This window comes from Elephantulus edwardii, unplaced genomic scaffold, assembly GCF_000299155.1.
Source record: "Elephantulus edwardii isolate Elephantulus edwardi_28Jun2011 unplaced genomic scaffold, EleEdw1.0 scaffold00440, whole genome shotgun sequence".
NCBI lineage: Eukaryota > Metazoa > Chordata > Mammalia > Macroscelidea > Macroscelididae > Elephantulus > Elephantulus edwardii.
In genome coordinates, this window is record NW_006400190.1 from 292,769 (window position 1) to 304,688 (window position 11,920).

The following is an 11,920-nucleotide window of genomic DNA, read 5'->3' on the forward strand; positions in this document are numbered from 1 at the left end:
GGGTGGTTGTAAGGTGGGACTGGGAGTAGATGGGGTAGTTGTAGTGTGGGGGTGGGAGGTGGTATAGTGGGGTAAGGGTGGTAGCGTGGCGTGCTGTTTGGGTGGGGGTGGGAGACTGGTAGGGGGACGGCTCCCCATAGTGGTTGTAGTGGAGGGTAGGGGGATGTCAGGGCCCCCTCAGTGCTTTCAGAGTGGGAGTGCGGGTGGTCAGGCCCCTTGGCCTGGCCGAGCAGCTGAGGTGGGAACTGGTTCTGTTACCTGCATCTTGACTGCAATCACCACAGAGATGAGCTCCTTCTCCAGCTCCTTGAAGACCACCAGCTTCTTCAGAGTCAGGCTGCATAACCTGGAGGGACACAGGTGCTCTCTTGTGACCATGCCTCTGTGGTCACTTCTGGAAGTAGCAGGACCATCATAGTTTCCAGTGCCCTTTCTAGCCTGAAAGAGACTGAGAAGCCACACATGGCCACAGCCAAGCTGTGGGCTAGTGTCTCCCCAGGGTCCCAGAGGTTGGTCAGGCTCTGCGACGGGTTAGGGGAAAGGCCATGATCTGAGGCCACAGTATAGTGTGGCCAGAGAGAAGTGGGGGTCAGTGCTGACCTGTCCTTTTCCCATGGGGAACACAAGCTCATCCCATTTTCTCTCAATCAGCTCTGCTCACCTTCTGTGGCTCCAGCTGCCCCCACACTGATCGAGGCCCCCTCCCTGGTCCTGGCTGCCCCTCTATGGCTCCATGACCCTCCACTATCTGGCGGCCACACTAGCCCCAGCTCCCCCCCAACCCAGTCCCAGCTGTCTCCTCACTGACTGGTTGCCCACTCCTGTTCTGGCCCCCATGACTCCAGCCTCCTCTTACTGGCTGCCCACTCCAGTCCTCGCTTCCCTGCTACCTGGACCCAGTTGTTCCCCCATCCCCTTCCTGGCCCCAGCTGCCCTCACACTAGCCCTTGCTATCCACCCCCACCATCGCAGGCTGCCTCCCCTGGCTCTGACTGGCCCCTCACATCCTGGCTGCCTCCCACACGGCGGTCCACAGAAGTAGGCCCAGGACTGTCTCTTCCTGGTACAGCCACCCAGCATCAGCCCCACCCGCCTGGCTGTGACTGTGGCCTCCAGTGAGCAAGTGAAGAGGGAAAAGATGCAGTGGCAAAGGCTCCAGAGAAGCTGAAAATTCACCAGAAAAGCCAGTAACTGACTGATCAGACTTGACACACAATCCAAGCCTGCCCGACACTGGGGAGAGCTGACGTTTCTAAACAGCCACGGTCAAAAGCACATCACAGCAGGGAAGTCAGAAGCCACTTTGAGAGAATGAAAATACAACATAGTAAAAATATGATAGATTTTTTTAATTGTAGTAACTATCTAGGTCGTTTCTGATACCTTCACATGCACAGATCAAAGGTATTAAATAAAGTCACCACCTGGTTTAATCACCATCACAAAACACCAAAGCTGCTGGGTGATGCTCGAGTTGGGTAGAAGGATAATCTAAAGTATTATCTGCTTGAAATCAGAAAAGGAGAACAGTTTCAAATAAAGAACCCAAGTTTCTACCTTTACAAACTATGCCAAAGGGGAAATGAAACTCCCAGAAAGCAGAAGAAAACATAGTCAACCAATGAAATGGAAAATACACAACCAAGAAAGAACAAAAACTGGGATCAAAAAAACATCAATTGAAATAAGTGACAAACCTCTAGAAAGACTCACAAAGAGTCATTGTTGTTAGGTGACCTCCAGTCGAGCACGACTCATAGCAACCCAACAAACAAAAGACCTGAACCCTATTCTATCCTGTGCCATCCTCACACTTCCTGACACACAAGAGCCCATTGTGGCAGTCACCATATCAATGCACCTGGTTGAGGGTCTTCCTCTCCTTTGCTGACCCTCCACCCTTCCCAATATCATGTCCTTCTCCAAGGAATAGGCCCTCCCAGCAATATGTCCAAAGGATGTGAGGCGAAGCCTCATCGTTCCTGCCTCCAAAGAGCACTCTGGCTACTCCCTCTCTGAGACAGATCTGTTTGTTCTCTTGGCCGTCCATGGGATGTTCAGTGCTCTTTTCCAACACCACAGCTTAAAGACGTCAATTCTTTTTCTGTCATCTTTATTCACTGACCAACTCTCTGATGCATAGCAAGTAACTGGAAAGACAATGGCCTGAATCAGAGGCACCTTAGTCCTCAAACTGACATCATTACTTCTCAATAATTTGGAGAGGCCCTCAACGGCATATTTTCCCAGGGCTATATGTTTCCTTATTTCCTGACTGCTAGTATGAAGGGTGTTAATTGTGGATCCAAGCAAAATAAAGCTGTTGACAGTTTCAATATCCTCTCCATCCATCATGATACTGCCTATTGGTCTAGTGGTAAGAATCTTTGTTTACTTGACATTGAGATGCAACCCATACTGAAGGCTGCATTACTTGATCTTCTGCAACAAGTGTTTCAGGTTCCCACTTCCAGCAAGCAAGGTTGTGTCATCTGCATAACACTGGTTATTGATGAGTCTCCTTCCAATCTTGATCCCACACTCTTCATAGAGTCCATTTCCAAGAAAGGTAGGTGATCCAACTGAATGTAGAAACTATCAAACAAGATCATTAGTATCACGAATGCAAGCAAAATACTGCTGAAGATCATTCAAAAACAGCTAGAACAGTACATAGATAAGAAACTGCAAGAAGTTCAAGCAGGATTTAGAAGAGGCCGTGGCACCAGGGATATCACTGCTGATGTCAGATAGATCCTGGCTGAGAGTAGAGAGTATCAGAAGAATGTCAATTTTTGTTTGCTGACTGTGAAAAGGCATTTGACTGTGTGGATCATAACAAGTTGTGGCTCACACTGAAAAGAATGGGAATCCCAGAGCACTTGATTGTGCTCATGTGAGACCTAGACCTGGACACAAGGCTGATGTGTGAACAGAGCAGGGGAGTGGAAAGGTGGAGTGTCAGCAAAGGAGAGGAAGACCATTGTATGGGCTCCGTGTGTCAGGAAGTGTGAGGATGGCACAGGACAGAGTTCAGATCTCTTCCTCACAGGGTCACTGTGAGTCGTATTGGACTTGACAACACATAACAGCAAATCCTTATCAGCCATCCAGCATTCGCATGTATAGGGAATATTACCTTATTATCATTGATTTTTTCTACTGTTTTTGTCTCATATGCTAACTTGACAAAATGAATCTAGAAGCAGTTCTCTCCTTGTAAAAAATTCTGTGGAGTGGGTGTCATTTCTTCTTTAAGTATTTTATAAAATTTGCTTTGAGTTCTGAGGTCGTTTTAGTAAATACGGAACAGTTCTGGCTGGGTCTTGGAGAGTGCTGTTGGTTTGTGACTTTTAAGAAGTTCTGTTTGGTATGAGCTGGGGAATTCACACGTGTAGAGTGGTCTGAAGTGCCCCTTCTACTGTTTTCACGTTTGCAGCAGTGCCATGATAACCTTTTATTTGTATATTGGACTTTTTCAACTTCTTACTCTTTCTTTGCTCATCATACAAATTAGTAAGTTGGAGAGAGACCACACCCCCAACACCCCCCCTTCCCAGTTTCTAACCATGCCACGTTCCCCTGCTCTGTTCACACATCGTGTTAAAGAAAGGTCTGCTGGGCAGTCCTACTCGCAGCATTGTTACCTGTGAGACTCTGGGAGTGTTACCTCCAAGGTTGGGAAGAATGACTGCTACTTAATACTGGTTTTGAGGTATTCTTTTGCAACAAAATACAGGGAAATTGGACTGATTCCAATTGGACATGATTCTTGGAACATGGTGGCCAGTGACTGACCCCATTCAGCACTTGAGCACAAGATGCAGTGAATCCCACTGTGAATTACAAGCCTCAATTTTAATTAATAGAATAAGCCAAATATAGGTGACTCTGTTCAACAGTGAAGCTCTGTAAATTTCAGGTCATTGCTGGGGTCACCTAGCTAGTTCTAACTCACACCCATGCCCGCACCAGACCACAGCTGTTACTGTGTAAACTCATTGCCTCAGCCCATCTCACTGGGTTTCCCTTATCATCATGTTTGCTCGCAAGCTAAAGGTGAAGGAAATAAAAACACATCCATGACCTTGAGGGTGCCCTGCTTAAATTTATAAACCATCTCAGGAATAGATACAACACACAATGAGACCAGACAGCTGTGGGCAGAGATCAAGGAAATCACACATGAACTAAAGGGTCAGTAAAGACAAGACCGAAGGGAAAAGCTATGAAGGAACTGGCAAAAAACAAGGCTCCAGGAGTTGACGGCATACCAATTGATTTATTTCAACAAACAGCTGGCCAACTGACTGGAAGAGATCGATATTTGTTCCCATTCCAAAGAAAGGTGATCCAACAGAGTGTGGAAATTATCAAACAATATCATTGATATCACATGCAAGCAAGATTCTGCTGAAAACTATCCAAAAACATTTGGAACAAGATGTCAACAGAGAACTGCCAGATGTACAGGCTGGATTTAGAAGAGGTTGTGGTACTAGGGATATTATAGCTAATGTCAGATGGATCTTGGCAGAAAGCAGAGAATACCAGAAGAATGTCTGTGTTTCATTGACTATGCAAAGGCTTTTGACTGTGTGGGTCACAACAAGCTAAGGCTGACTTTGAGAAGAATGGGAATCCAGAACATCTGATTGTGCTAACGCGAAACTTATACTCGGACCAAGAGGCAGTCGTCAGAACAGAGCAAGGAGACACGACATGGTTCAAAATCAAGAAAGGGGTCCGTCAGGGATGCATTTTGTCTCCACACCTTTTCAATCTGTATGCAGAACAGATCATCCGAGACACTGGGCTGTAAAAGGAGGAATGTGGCATCAGGATTGGTGGAAGAATCATCAACAACCTGCATTATGCAGATGACACAACGCTGCTTGCTGAAACTGAGGAGGACCTGAAGCGCCTGCTGCAGAAGGTCAAGGACTGCAGTCTTCAATATGGACTGAAGCTCAATATCAAGAAAACAGGGATTCTCACCACTGGGCCAATTGGCAGCATCAGTTACGGATGGTAAAGAGATTGAGATGTTAACAGTTTTCGTTCACTTGGTTCCACAGTAAACACTCTTGGTAACGGCAGCCAGGAAATCAGGGGACGAATTGCATTGGGAAAGTCAGCTCTGAGGGACCTCTCAAGAGTACTGAAGTGCAACGACATCAGGCTGGAGACTAAGGTGTGCCTGATCCAGGCTATAGTCTTTGCAATTATGTGCTATGTATCGGAGAGTTGGACAGTGAATAGGGATGATAGAAAGAGATTTGAGTTGTGGTGCTGGAGAAGAGTGTTAAATATACCATGGACTACTAGGAGTACAAACAGGTTTGTCCTGGAGAGGGTGAAGCCAGAATGTTCCCTGGAGTCAAGGATTCTGAAGCTTCGTCTGACATACTTTGGGCATGTTGCAAAGAGGGACTGGTCCTCGGAGAGGGACATCATGTTTGGGAGAGTGGAGGGATGGCGCAAGAGAGGAAGACCCTTGATGAAATGGATCAATTCTGTGAGTGGAGTGATGGGAATGAGTGTGTCTGAGACGGCGAGGTTGACACAGGATAGAACGGTGTTTAGGGCTCTTGGACACAGGGTCGCTATGAGTCGCAAACGACTCGATAGCACATAACAAAGGGAAAGGCTAAAAAGGAAGTCAGATTTTTTGCAGATACCTTAAGGCAGGTTAAAGTACTCATCCAGATTTCTCTGATTGTACATTCAATTCCACAAAAAGCCTTTGCTGGGTCAAGTCAATCCCATGGGGTTCTGCTTTCAATTGTGATGTGATAAATTATAACATTAAGCAAACCTCTGCTATAATCTCTTTAAGCCTTTTGAGGCTACACCTGCTAGCAGCTTAGGTGGTGTTGCCACCTCATGTCCTTTAGACCACACTCCTGGTTTGCTGCCCTTAATAACGGGCCAGCTGCTCTTCACTTTCTGGACACTTCACGACTGGGTTATGTCCTGAAGACATGGTAAAATTTATCTATAACACTACGCAGGGCCTCTGGGGGAGCGTCTTTCGTTTTTGAGAGAGACGGCTATCTTGAAGCCCAGAACCTAACTTGAGCTGATCTGTCTTGCTGAGGTGTCCATGTAGTAGAGTGGGGGATTCCCGAGCAGCTAGTTTGAGGGGGAACGGAAAGCGCAGCTCCTTGTCGGTGAAGCAGCTTGGTGGGGGCTCGTGTGTGGGCCAGTCACTTCACAGGTGTGTGGAGTCCCTCCACTTGCTAGGTAAAGGGGGCCTGTGTGGCCTACGGTACCCCAAGAGTGAGCAGAGGAAGCAGTGTGCCCTGCTAGGCTGGGATGGGCGAGGCGGGAGGGGTGGGCTACAGGACAACGGTCACTGGAGGCTGAGCAGCACTGGGTGCCAGCAAGAACCTCCACACTGACCCCTGCCCTGGAGCTTCCTCAGGACAGCATCTTGTGGGAGGGACCCTGTGGAATATGAAGAATCTCACCTACCAAAGCCGCTATTTCCCAACCCTAAAGGGGACCCCAGAGTCCAGTCTACTGCCCTCAATCCTAAAGGGATTCCAAGGGAGATTCTTGTTTGTTGCTCCCAACACTATAGGTGACTCCACTGTAATGTTAAGGATTTACTATTCAAAATGGCTTGCCATGTGGATGTGGGAATAAGTGAACAAGTGTCAGCTAATCTATAAGGGGCTAGTCTCTCCACAAAATGGGCAGATTCAGCAGCAAATTTTGAGAGTCTCACCACTAGCAAAAAAGCAGCTGAGAATGCAGCATGCCCTTTGGGTCCAGAGAGTCCTACACCAACCAGACCACCAGGAGAGCAGCTGCAGCCGCAGCAAAAAACCAGAGACTGGACCTGAGACGAAGCTGACCTTGGGCAGAGCTGACCTTGGGACTGCCATACCACGGAACCAGAGCTGGAAGCCTTCAGCCAAGCCTGTTGGCAGACTGGGGGGAGAGCCCTAATTGGCTAGACTGGGAGCTTTGTAACTATGGCCTAAAGCTGTGAGGCTGAAGGCTGAGGTGCCTGCAAACACATCGCAGCAGCTGTCCTAACAAAATAATTGTATTCTGCTACTACCCTGAATTACAGCCTTTTAATCTCCCTAATATGGTTCTTCTTCCAATCCTGATCCCACATTGCTCCTCAGAAAGTCCAGCCTCCCAGATGATCTGTTCTGCATATACATTGAAAAGGTATGGAGACAGGATGCACATGTCTGATGTACTCCCTTTCTGATTTTGAACCATGCAGTGTTTCCTTGCTCTTTTCTGAGGACTACTTCCTGGTCCAAGTATAGGTTTCACATGAGAACAATCAAATGTACTGGGATTCCTATTCTTCTCAAGGTTAGACACAATTTATTACGATCCACAGAGTCAAATGCCTTTCAATAGTCAATGAAACACAGATAGACATTCTTTTTTGTTGTTGTAGCCAAAGGCTTTATTGTTTCATTTGGTCCAAGGCTTGGGCGAAGGGCTTCTGGGTGGATAAGATTCTACATCAGAGTGGGATAGAGAAGCTTGCTGCTGTTGGCAGGGGGACAGAGAGGTTTCCCCCTGCAAGTCCCCACAGACCCCTAGTCGTGCTTGAGGGTGAGACGCTCAAAGAGATACTCGCCCAGCCTAGCCTGGGGGCCGCCCAGTCTTCTAATGTTGGTCAGATGGTCACCCATCTTCTTCAGCAGTTTCACTTCCTCGTCCAGGAAGTGGTTCTCCAGAAAGTCACAGAGATGGGAGTCAGTGTGGGCGGAACCCACGGCGTGCAGATCCAGAAGGGCCTGGTTTAAGTTCTTCTCCAAGGCCAGTGCTGCCTGCATAGCGTCCAGGGTTTTACCCCACTCATCCTGGGATGGCTTCTGGATATCTTGGAAGAGGACTCGCCCGCCGTGCTGGTTTTGCAGCTTCAAGAGCCGCTGGGCACCCTCGCGCTTCTCACTCACCAACTTGCGGAAGAAGTGCCCCACGCCTTCCAAGGCCACATCATCTCGGTCAAAATAAAAACCCAGAGAGGTGGGTGTAAGAGGCTCATAGGTGCAGGTTGACCAGACGGTTGACGCCAGCTTCTCCTTCGACAGAATAATTTTGACGGATCTGAGAGCTCATAGTTGGTCGAGGTTTTGGGGCTAAGAAAAAAAATGTGTTAGCTGGTGCCGAAAATAGGAGATGGTTGAGATGATCCCGAGGTTACGCCTGGAGGTGAAGTTGGAGGGTAGCTGGAGGCTGAAAGGGGGGAAGTCGCCAGGTCTGTTCCGTCCAAACACTGTTGAAGCAAGAGACAGATCCATGGGACCTCTGAGGAACCACAGATAGACATTCTTCTGGTACTCTGCTTTCTGCCAAGATCCATCTGACATTGTTTCTAGTGCCACAGATCTAAAACCAGCTTGCATTTCTGGTTGTTGTGTCAATATACTGTTCCAGTCATTTTGGATAATCTTCATCAGGGACACAACTATCTTTACTGAAACTGAGGAGGATCTGAAGCACTTTCTTTAAAAGGTCAAGGACTGTAGTCTTCAATATGGACTGAAGCTCAACATCAAGAAGACAAAGATTCTCACCACTGCGCTAGTTGGCAGCATCACGACAGATGGAGAAGAGATTGAGATTGTTAACAATTACAGCTTGCTTGGCTCCACAGTCAACACTCTTGGAACCAGTACTCAAGAAAATCAAAAGACAAACTGCACTGAGAAAATCTGCTATCAATGACCCCTCCAGAGTGCTGAGGAGCAATGATGTCAGTCTAGAGACTATGGTGTGCCTGATCCAGGCCATGGTCTTCACAATTACTTGTTATGCATCAGAGAGCTAGACTAACGATGACAGAAGAATTGAGGCCTTTGAGTTGTGGTGCTGGAGAAGAGTCTTGAACATACCATGGACTGCCAAGAAAACAAATAAGTATGTCTTGGAGAGGGTGAAACTTCTCATTGGAAGATAGGATTTCAAAGCTCTTTCTCACATACCTGGGGCACATAGCCAGGAGGGACTGGTCCTTGAAGAAAGACATCATGCTTGGGAGGGTGGAGGGGCAGTGCAGAAAAAGAAGACCCCAGATGAGATGGATTAATACAGTAACTGGGGGTGGCCTAGTGGCAAGAAGCTGCAACTACAATCCCAGAGGTGCACGGTTCAAATCCACCATATGCTCTGCCAGGGAAGGAGGGACAATCTCCTCCTGTACCAGTCAGATCTGATTTGACAGTACACACACACACAAAATAATAAAATAAAATAAAATACAGTAACTGGGGCAATGGGGGTCAGAGTGTCGGACTCCGTGAGTCTGTCTCAGGATAGGGCAAGCTTCAGAGCTGTTGTACATAGGGTCGCTATGAGTCACAGGAGACTTGACAGCACATAACAATATGGTTCTGTGCACTCTGTGAGCTACTGCAACAGATTCTGGACCCAGTAGAGCAGTAAAGCTCATATCTGAACTCGTAAAAAGAGGTGTGGAAGCATGGGGGACATGTCTGATCCCATGGGAACTGATTTTGTGTTGTGGGTGTTGTTGACGGGCACAGTTCCCCCTTGTGGAGTTGATAAAGGTCTTGTATGGCCGCCCTCACGTGGCGCTTGCTCTTTTTACCCCCAGAGTCCAGTCCACTTCCCTAACCCTGCAGAGATACTCAGGAAGAGTCTGCTCCGGGAGCTGGTGCTGGCAGGCTGACCACTAGGGCCAGCATGTGGGCAGAGGAGGGAGATTCCATGACAGGGGGTAGAGAGGCTAGTGGAACTGGGGAGGCATCATCATTCCTGGGGTCCACACCTGCCCTGCTCACCCAGTGTAACCTCTACCAGTGAGCATGGCCTCCAGCGTCAGCTGCCTCCTAGGCTCCCTTCTCCTTACTCTCATGGAGGCACCCTGGCTGGCCAGACGACAATGGAGAGCCCCTACAGCTGGGAAAGGGAAGAAGCTGGAGTGAGAAGGGGAGAGTAAGCCACCTTAAAAGGGGCCCTACCTGGGTCACCCTCAGGACACCACCAAGGCCTCGCAGTGGGATCCCTGGCCCTGGAGCAACTCAGCCCTGAGAGTAAGCAGGGTGTAGAGGAGATAAGCTATGGCAAGACCCCAAAACCAAAAGACTGGGAGAGAAGAGTGGACAGGGCAGATGCGGAAGCATCTCGCTCATACCCATCTAGGGGCTCCTGAAGGTGGTGCAGCGTCCAGCCCCCATCCTGGGATTACAGACAAGAGGCGGCTCAGAAAGACAAGGAAAGATGTTTTCAGCTGAGGCCTGCAGGTGTTCAGTCCTGGGGCTTCCCGCAGCCAGCTCTCTGTAGACCTGGGTGCAGTAGGAGCTGCAGGGAGGATGCCCCCACGTTCCTGCCTCTGTGGTATTTGGGGTTCAGGACTCTTCCTCACTTGAGCAGGAATCCAGGTCCATGCGCTTTTCCAGGACAGCCATCCAGAGCCAGCACCACACCTAGCCCAAGAAGCATTCCACTGGTCAGTAGCTGCTGGACAGAGGGTCTTCAGGCTTCCCCAAGCACAGAGGTGAGGCACCTGTCAGCTCACTCTTTCCCTCAACTCTTCAGAGATGGCTTTGGGAAGATGCAGGCCAGTGGCAAATAGTTCGATGGACAGACCACCGTGTCCACCCTTCATCATGAGGTGAGGGCACCAGCTGCTCTGCACAGGTGAGGGGGTGTAAGGTGCCGTGAGGTATCTCCTGCCATGCATAGGTGAGGGGATATGAAGGCACTATCTGTATAGGTGAGAGGGTGTGAGGTACCACCTGCTCTGCTCAGGTGAGGGGATTTGAGGGCACAAACTGCTCTGCACAGGTGAGGGTGTGTGAGGTACCGTCTGCCATGCAGTAAGGGTGTGTGAGATAGCACCTGCCATGAACCAGTGAGGGCGTGTGAGGTATCGCCTGCCATGCACAGACCCAAGATCATGCTCTAAGAAACAATGAACCTAGTTACAAGACACCTGCTCAAATGGGCATCATAATGAAGACTAAGGCAGCAAGATCCTCACACAGTCAGCCTCATGTCTCTGTGCCAGCCTGGTGGGGTCAACCCACAGCCAGCCAGGTTCTGAGCTGAGCTCCCTCACTGCTAGTGAAGCTTCTGGAAACTTGGGCTCGGACTCTGCAGAGGCGCTGGACAGAGTCCAGGCACACTGAGGGATGTAGGCCCCATTCCTTTTACCCAGATGGAGAAGTACAAAGGGTCAATGTGTCTACATGAGCCAACCACCGAGGCTCTGGGGTGAATGGAGCTGGGCTGCACTCTGCTGGGAGGGACTAGAAGGCCTATGTGTCAGGTGTGTCTGTCTGCTTCATGGGAGTCAAAGTCAGAGCTGCTGAACAGACGCAATACTGGGCCCACTCCCTCACACAGGGTGGGGAGCACCAATAGGCGAGGCTACACCCTACAGTCAGTAAGCTGGGGGCTTCCCCATGAGTCGGCACTGTGGATGTAAGTGGAAAACTCCGTGGAAGTACAGCCCGAGATGGACATGGAGGAACCTTCGCGAGCTCAGGAGGCGGCCATGGCCCGAGAACTTGGGGACCCGAGGTCTGCACCTTCTCCAGTCCCTGAGGCCCCAGGCAGAAGCAGCCTCACTTTCTATCTCTGATGTCATGGCCTCTTTATGAGAAGATGGCTTCTGACCCCACAGGACAGTCGGGACAGAAGGATGGTCAGAGGGATGAGGCTGGGATGTGGCTTGAGCCATTTCTGCAGAAGCAGAGTGTAGTCCAGCATTGTGGACAGGTTGTCCCTGAGGGCTCAATATCCTCCCGAAGAAAGTCAAGGGACAGCTGGGGCTCCTTCACCCCTACCATTCAGCATAGGCAGCCCCCCCACAGCACTGGGTGACTTCCAAAACTCTAGAACCAAAGGCAGGCTGGAGGCTGGGCCCAGCTGAGTGTGGACGGGTTCCTATCAGAAAGGCTGGGCACTTCAC

General features: G+C 49.5%; 1 protein-coding gene across 1 annotated transcript in view; it reads right to left on the bottom strand.

The window, feature by feature from the left end:
• PACS2 (phosphofurin acidic cluster sorting protein 2) overlaps window positions 1-378 on the bottom strand; it is a 71,280-nt gene extending 70,902 nt beyond the window's left edge. Inside the window, exon 1 of the mRNA XM_006902698.1 lies at window positions 259-378. Coding sequence (XP_006902760.1) covers window positions 259-378 — 120 coding nt within the window. The remainder of the gene's footprint in view (window positions 1-258) is intronic.
• Between the last annotated feature and the right edge of the window lie 11,542 nt (window positions 379-11,920).